Source organism: Accipiter gentilis, chromosome 10 (genome assembly GCF_929443795.1).
Source record: "Accipiter gentilis chromosome 10, bAccGen1.1, whole genome shotgun sequence".
NCBI classification, from domain to species: domain Eukaryota; kingdom Metazoa; phylum Chordata; class Aves; order Accipitriformes; family Accipitridae; genus Astur; species Astur gentilis.
This window is the reverse complement of record NC_064889.1, coordinates 25,715,576-25,724,052: the sequence shown is the minus strand read 5'-3', so window position 1 is coordinate 25,724,052 and position 8,477 is coordinate 25,715,576. Positions and strand designations below refer to the sequence as shown.

The 8,477-nt window shown below is 48.1% G+C and overlaps 1 protein-coding gene across 4 annotated transcripts in view; it reads left to right on the top strand.

Moving 5' to 3' along the window:
• Positions 1-1,167: 1,167 nt before the first annotated feature.
• Positions 1,168-8,477, top strand: part of GOLM2 (golgi membrane protein 2) — a 28,491-nt gene continuing 21,181 nt past the window's right edge. For all 4 annotated transcript variants that reach the window (XM_049813534.1, XM_049813535.1, XM_049813533.1 and 1 more), the window contains exon 1: positions 1,168-1,834. In XM_049813534.1, the coding sequence (XP_049669491.1) occupies positions 1,508-1,834 (327 nt within the window). In that variant the 5' untranslated portion in view covers positions 1,168-1,507. The remainder of the gene's footprint in view (positions 1,835-8,477) is intronic.

Sequence of the window (8,477 nt, the reverse complement as noted above, 5' to 3'; positions counted from 1 at the left end):
TTTCCTTTCTCACACCATTCAGGTTCGCACAGCATAACTGTATCCAGAAAGAACAAGCTTAGCAGAGCAGACTTAAAAACCTGTAACTATCCAGCTTCACAATGAAGTAAAATTTTCAACGCTTGATTTAGAATGTGAATCTACACCGCCATCTGCAGAAAACAGATTGGCAAATTAATTGGCTACCAGTATAGCAGCAATTGAAAGTGACAAAAGGCAAATATCGGTATGCAAGTATGGTATAATATCAGGTGGAAAAGAGAAAAGGATATATATGCCACGACACCATTATAACAGCTGACAGATTCTGCAGAATGTATGCTGTACCTCAGGAAAGGAACACATTTTATATTTTATTCCTTAAATGTTGTTCTTTTAACTCCTTTTAGGAGGGAAACTGATCCTCTTCCGTTTCTCCCACATCCTCTCAACACCATTTTGCAACCTGGAGGCACTGTGATTGTATCATGCATGGGCCGTACCAAAGGAGCTCACTCCAAACCCTCTGTCCTGGCTGAGCTGCTTGGCTGCAGGTGCGCAGCAGAACTATTACTTAAATAGCATCACAGAGAGAAGCGAAAAAAAAGAAGTCTCCGAGGCAGTAAAAACTTCCATGCCTGACTCTGTTATGATCTGCCTCCTCTCAGGTGTGAGGAAGTGGCTGCGGCCTGCTGCTGTGAACCAAGCGTGGAAGCCAGCTCTGCGTTTCAGAGGTTTCTGTCTCCCTTCCCCCACGGGAGACCCATGTGCCACGGCGACAGGAGAGATTAATGGTTTGTCAGGCAATCTGATTAGCAATAAATGCTTTATCTGAGTACTTCTTAAAAAGTAAAGAGCCGATTTCCTCACAGGATTTCAAAGACATGCTGTGTTTCCTCAGGAAACACCTTTCAGGAGAAGCGCTGAGCCTCCTGCTCCGCTCCTCCCCCGCCCCCAACCGCCCGGTATTTCGCCCCAGCCAGCCCCTTTGGTGCCCGCCGGGGAGGTGGGAAGGCGGATGCGGCTGTACCGCCGGCAGTACAAACCCACCCTCCCCCGACTCCCCCGCCACAGAAGATGGCCGCCCTCCGCGGGCGGGAGCCCGCTTCTCTCGCGAGAGGCTGCGGGCGGAGGGGGCGGAGCGGCGGGCGGAAGGGGCGGAGCGGGAGGGCCCGCTGCCGGCCGGCGAGGGGGGCGGCGCGCCGCGGTGGCGGCGCCAGCGCAGCGTTGCGGCCTGTCCCTCCCCGCGGGGCGGGAGCGGCAGCGGCGCCTGGGCCGGCCGCGGCAGCGCGGGCAGAGCCCTGCCCCCGGCGCGGCTTCCCCTCGGCCGCGTCCCCTCCTCTCGTCTCTCGTCTCCTCTCCCCCGCGGCCCCGCCGCCGGGGATGCGCCCGGCCCCCTGGGGCAGCGCCTCCGCCCGCCGTCCGGCTCCCTGAGCGGCCTTTCCGCCCCGCCGCGTCCCTGCTTCTCCCCTCTCAGGTGCGGGCGGAGGCGGTGAGCGGGTGAAGCCCCCGCCCGGCGGCCTCCCCCATGGTGGGCTTCGGGGCCAACCGGAGGGGCGGCCGTCTGCCTTCCCTCGTCTTCGTGGCGCTGCTGGTGGTGATCGCCATCCTCGCCTTCAACTGCTGGAACGCCTCGTCCCGCCAGGCCCTGCTGCAGGAGGAGGTGGCGGAGCTGCAGAGCCAGGCCAAGCGCACCGAGGTGGCCCGGGGGCGTCTGGAGAAGAGGAACTCGGACCTGATGGGCAAGGTCGACTCCCACAAGAAGCAGCTGGAGCAGAAGGAGGCCGACTACAGCCACCTGAGCAGCCAGCTGCAGGCCAGGGACGGCCAGGTGAAGAAGTGCGAGGACAGCAAGGTAGAGTGGAGGGTGCAGCCGGGTCCCGGGGACGGCGGGAGGGTCCCCCGGCCCCCTGCGGGATGGCTCTGCCCGGGGGGGGCACCCTCGGTCCGGTGTCCCTGCAGCGCCTGCAGCCTGAGGGTGGAATAAGCCCCCGAAGGCACTGGTTTCTGGAGCTGGTGCGTTGGCTTTGGTTGCCGTCGGGACACTTGCCGTACGCTGGGGTTTCTGAAGGCATCCCAGAAAGAGCTGAAAATGTCTAGCAAAGGCAGTGTGTGTGCTAACGGTGAAAACACCGAGAGCTCACTGTCTTCCAGACGGCTATTTTTAATTTTTTTTATGAGCTTTCCTCCTCTGCTGAGATTATTTAATCTTTCGCGATCAGTCAAAAAGCTATACGCAGCCTTAAAACTACAGTTTGCTTGGCCTTAAAGAAAACGAACCGAATATAATGTTGCAGCGTAGCACCCCTGAGCTTGTTCTCGCTGTCGGTCTCAAAATGCCTTGCACATCAAGGTCTGGTGCTTAGGCAGCCAGCATACACTTGGGGAAAGTTCTTGCTGCTGATATTACGTGTCACTTCCTTTAGCTGCGAAGAGACAAGCTAATACAAAATTCAGCTTGCCCTTTTATGCGGAGGTGGCCTGGGAATTTCTTTTGTTGTGGAAGGGAAAATGAGTGAATGCATCAACTTTCACTGTTCCACTTTCATAATCATCACAGGCAACTCTTCACAGAGGAGTTAGGCAGACAAGTTCTTTTACTCACTCATGGGTGGTAGCGTGTACTCTATTTGCATGCAGTTCATAATTCTGCTAATTGAACGCTGTTTATCACAGTAGGATTCATGGAAATATTACACTCAGGCTTATTACTAGATGACTTTGGTTTTTTGGCCCTCTCATATCACACATTTGATGAGCACTATAAGAAAATACATCTAATTGTCACAGAAAAATCTGCACACATACATGGCTCATTACAGAATTACGAAGTCCTTCAAAGTGATTTAGTTTGTATTAAAGTTATGTGTTCTTTCCTACTGAACCATTAAAATGAAACCATTTGTGTGTTCAGCAAACACTTTTTTAAAAATTTTTTAATTTCTGAGATTGGAATAAAAATCCTGATTAGATATGTAATGGTGGATACTGGTGCACTCTATTGGAAATAAATGCAGCTAACACCATTGCAATAAATACATTATGATACTACAAAATCTAGTTTAATTTATAAATAAGTATTCTATACAGAGATCAAAATAGTTAGGTCTGATGAGTAAGAGATGCTGAACTCAAAGCAGTTAGGTTTTAACAAAGATGCTTCCCCTTGTAAAAGCCAGGAAAATTGTACTTTTCTAAACTGTTGGGGTTTTGTTTTGTTTTTTTTTTGTTGTTTTGTTGTGTTGTTTCTTTTTTTAAATTGAACTTTTACATGCGATAGGTTTAGTTGTTCATTGCCCTCTTTGGTAAAAGCAAGCATTCAGAGATGGTAGTAGTTTGAAAACGCAGGAGGTGGTCAGTCGCAACACCAACCTGGAACTCCCTTTCTCTGGCTGTTGAGGATAGTAAAATAACATGAGTGCATGGCTAGACTGGACAAATTAATGGAGGAGGTCTGCTGAAGGTTGATAAATCCATTGAAACTGCCTCCAAGCTGCAGGCTGTTGGAGAAGTGGCTAAGGATATTCCAGGGAAGTAATGTTGGTGGGTATTTGTAGTACGGATGTTCTTTATGTAGGTAAAGTTGATTTTGTGTTCTTATGATTCAGCCTGTGTTCATAGGGCAAGGAGCTTGTTTCATGTGCTGTTGTAACTGACTGCCAGGTGTAAAACTCCACTGGTGGTATTCATGCAAGCTATCAATTCGGCTGCATGGCAAGGCATGCTTTTAATACAAGAATTTTTTTTTTTTTTTAAATCTGCGATATTTTACTGTAGGACACCAGGATAGAAAATGCAAGTGCTAAGTCAGGGTGTCTTAACAAGGGTTACTGGAAGCCAGAGCCCATTGATGCACATGATACAAACTGAGGTGCTGTTGAGCTGCACCTGCCTGCACCTGACCACTGTGGTGTTCTCCATAAAACTGGCTGGTCTTTGAATGCTCTCAAAGTCTGGCATCTCACAGGGCAGACAGAGCAGGAGAGGAGCAAGAAAAATGAGACTAGTAAACCTCACAAATTGATTTTATTGTTAAGAGTATGCATACTGCAGTATATGTCCTGTATCCTTGTTCTTTGTTCTAGAAGCTACCATTTAAGGTCATGTGAGCTAGCAGCTTTTGAATATCCTCTCTTCTTGTGTTCAAAATGTTCAGCGTGCCTTAATAGGCAAGAATAGCAGGATGTTTCATCAAAAACCAGTTGCTGTCCCTTTCTCTCTTGCTCCCATGTGAGCTACTGCCACGTTCTCAGTGGCAGCAATCCTATTTCTTTTTTTAAAAAAAACCCTTTAAGTGAGTGTACTTTAGAGAGTAGAGAATAAAGATCTGTTACCAAAAAAACCACTGACTAGTAGGCATAAAGTGTCTGACCAAAAAAGGCTTGAATGGTAATTTTTTTGTCTCAAAATAGAGTTAGGCAAGGATGTTCTTTGAACAAACTGGGGTTTACCAGTGATCTTAGTACATTTTTGAAATTCAGGAGCTGTAATCACACCAGGACTGGTAATTCCCAGGGTGTCAAGTGATCACAACAGATCTAGGCTTATTTCATAGAAAATGCATTTGAAAGATGCTACTCTGGTGGTTCACAGTGTCAATTCTGCTTTATGCTCCTATGTCTTCATAAGAGATTCTTTTCCTTGTGGTCATGTAAATTAAGTGTGCATTCCCCAGTGTTGAGGCAACCTGAATTTCTGCGGGCAGCTTCCTCCTAGCTCAGTGATATCTGTAGTCAAGCCCAAACCCTTGTCTCTCTCCTCCCTCCCCCTGTATGCATAACAAGCCAGTCACGCTGCACCAGAATATTGTTTGCTCTTATGAGCTGTGATGGGTTGACCCTGGCTGAACACCAGGTGCCCACCAAAGCCGTTCTATCACTCCCCCATCCTCAGCTGGATAGGGGAGAGAAAATATAACAAAGGGCTCGCGGGTCGAGATAAGGACAGGAGAGATCATTCACTATTACCGTCACGGGCAAAACAGACTCAGTTTGCAAAATTAACTCAATTTATTACAAATCAACCAGAGCAAGGTAATGAGAAATAAAATAAAATCTCAGAACACCTTCCCACCACCTCTCCCTTCTTCCCGGGCACAGCTACCCTCCCGGATTTCACCACCAAGCCCCCCCAGCGGCACAGGGGGACAGGGATGGGGTTTATGGTCATCACACGTTATTTTCTGCCTCTTCACCTCCTCAGGACGAGGGCTGATCACACTCTTCCCCTGCTCCAGCGTGGGGTCCCACCCACGGGAGACAGTCCTCCACGAACTCCTCCAACGTGGGCCATTCCCACGGGCTGCAGTTCTTCACGAACTGCTCCAGCATGGGTCCATTCCACGGTGTGCAGTCCTTCAGGAGCACACTGCTCCAGCGCGGGTCCCCCACGGGGTCACAGCCTCCTTCGGGAACCCACCTGCTCCGGCGTGGGGTCCTCCACGGGCTACAGGTGGATATCTGCTCCACCATGGACCTCCCTGGACTGCAGGGGGACAGACTGCCTCACCAGGGTCTTCACCACGGGCTGCAGGGGAATCTTCGCTCCGGCGCCTGGAGCACCTCCTCCCCCTCCTTCTTCACTGACCTTGGTGTCCGCAGGCTTGTTTCTCTTACATGTTCTCACTCCTCACTCCGGCGGCAGTTTCTCCTCGTCCCAACTTTTTTTCCTTCTTAAAAATGTTATCACAGAGGCGTTACCACTATCACTGATTGGCTCGGCCTTGGCCAGTGGCGGGTCCGTCTTAGAGCCGGCTAGTATGGGCTCACTCTCTCTCGAACACAGGGGAAGCTTCCAGCAGCTTCTTACAGAAGCCACCCCTGTAACTCGCCCACCCCCCCCCCCCCCCGCCCGCTACCAAAACCTTGCCAAACAAAACCAATACAAATGTAGTAGTGTGACCTAGTGTCTCGTGTTTAAAAAAAAAAAGCATGGCTTCTTGGGAATTCTCTTCTCCTGTCACAGTCATCCTGTGTTCCTCTTGGTAAGCTTGTGATGGTCTGCTGGACCTTGGAACAAACCAGAGTTCTCCTCTTTTGGAGCTCCTCTTGGGAGGCAAACAGGATTGCCCCAGTGTTTGGGGAGGTGATGCATGCAGAAGTAGCATTAGTTTACTCAGTATTTCATGCTTTTTTGTAGCATACCATGAGGATACTTTTTTTTGGCGTAGTTTTACACGTCCCTTTGCAATAGGCTCAATAAAATGATTGAATGGCAGGAATTTGTGGTGGAGAGCTTCCAAATGGCAACCATCCAGCATGTAGGGGTTCATAGCTCTGTATTTGCTGTTGCAGCTCTCAAGAGCATACCTTTCTCATTCCAAAGCTGTTGCTGGCAACACCAGGTGTGTAATACAGCCTTGCCCCTTAGCTGGTGCCTAGAAATGGTGCTTCATAGGATGAAACTGTTCAGTAAAACATCCTTGGGAGCAGCTGGTTGTGTTCTTTGTTGCCAAAACTCCTTGATAGTTCCTCAGTTTGCAAAGCTGTAGCTTTACAGCAGTGATGTTGAGTGCATCTTCCAATCTTACCGCACGTTCCTGATGATAATGTCATCTCTGACACTGTACTAATTGCCTGATGATAGCACTGTCTATTCTGAAAAAGGCAGTTGACAATAGTAGAAGGATCATGCAGTTGTGGCATATAGACTTTTAAACAGCTTTCCTGTGCTGTTCCAACACGTGCCCTAGCAATGCGTTGGGAATGCCCAGGCTTGTGAAGCTCCGCAGAGGAATATGGACATCTGCTCGTCCTGCTTTGACAGGCAATTCAGAGGGTGTTCTTGCTAGATAAAGAAATGACTCCCAGGGTAATATGTGTGGATATTTATGGTTCATCACTTACTTCATCAGGAAGTAATACCACCTGTGTTCTGTCCTGCCACACATAGAGATAAGCTCCAGTGTGTTTATAACTTTTTTTCTTACAGTGCCTTTCAATATATGACAAGACTGTTAACACTTCAGACAGCACTGGAAGGTTGCCTTGCATGTACGTAGCTCCAGCATGCACAAGATTTTTGATGTTTTTTTCCTGTTCAGAGCTCATTGGGCTACAGAGAATTTCTTTTACACATCCTAACTGCTTTGGAAAGGATCTGAGAAGCCACTGAGAAATATGAACAGTACAAATAGGTCTAGACTCAAGGAGGACACAGCTCAGAAAGAACTGGACTTGTGCCATGGTTTGTGGAGTGTGGTTTTTTTTGCATGTGTAGGTGGAACAGATCCCATGAATCATAAGAAATCGTCTTCCCTTTCTGTCCTTCTGATGAGGGACATTTGCTGTCAGCTGAGCTGTTTTGGATATAAATTCTGTCACTTTTCTCTGAAAGTCAAAATCGCCAAAATGAAAGATTGTGTGATAAAACTGATGCTATCTTCAAATCAAACTCCTGTTAACAGACAGGCAGCCCTCCCCAAGCCCATGGCAAGTCAAATGTTTTATAGCATAAACAGAAGCAAGCCAGTAAGAAGGCTTTATGTATTATGAATTCTGATAGATGGAGGTTTGAAAATGGAACCCTCTGCTTCCCAGGATCTCCTTTGTTTGTACCGTTATTGGGTTCTGGGAGAGAACTGCATGAGAGTGGAAGACAGGAAGAAAAAATTTTTTGTTATTGCCAGTGGCTTTGCAAAATAGGGAAGGATACTTTTTCATTAATGTTCAACAAATTGCTCTTTTTGTGTCTGTTCCCCTGTCCCTGTGTCCATTCGATGGAGAGCTGGCAAGATGGGTGCCTGTTGGAATAGAAAGGCTTGGCCGTTACTTTTGTCTTGTGCTTCTGTGTGAAGCCCCCACTGCAGGGGTTACTTGCTCTTTGGAAATAAAGCACAGGAAGTCCAACACAGGCTTTCATTTAATAGAGTATTGTTCTTTGTGCATCCTGTAAGTAGTGTGCCTTAAATGTCTTGGTGGGCAGAGCACATGTGTAACTGCTTCTCAAATGAGTGGCTTTCTAACATGCTGAGAAGGCTCCTTAAGTGTCCCTATTGGGTGTTCTTATTTTATATCATATTTCAGAGCAGTATGGTCAGAGTTCTCAGGTTACCACAAGACTGCATCATCTGCCACTCTTTCTTTTTTGGGGAAAAGCCTTGTGAAGTGGCTGGGCTCACAGTGGTGCCTCTCTGCGCTCCAGAAACCCTCTTGGCTTTTGTTCTCAGCCATGGGGCAGGGTTTGCTGCCAGCACTGCCCATGTGTGCATTGCTGCTAGGGATGAGCCAGGATACTGCAGTCTGGCACAAACAAAACTCTCGATGGAGCACTCTGTTTCATAAGGAGCCTCTATTATGTGACTGGAGCGGTTGGATGCATGCCTCAGTGTACACTCTGTTCTGCTGAAAATCACGATTTCAGCAGTTCTTCTATGGCCATAGTTCCTAAAGTTATAAATGCCTGTCTCAACCCATATGGGACAAATTGGGTCAGTCCAGAGTTTGAGTGCCTCTTTTAAAAACAAAAACATTACTCAAAACATTTTTAAAGAAATTAAT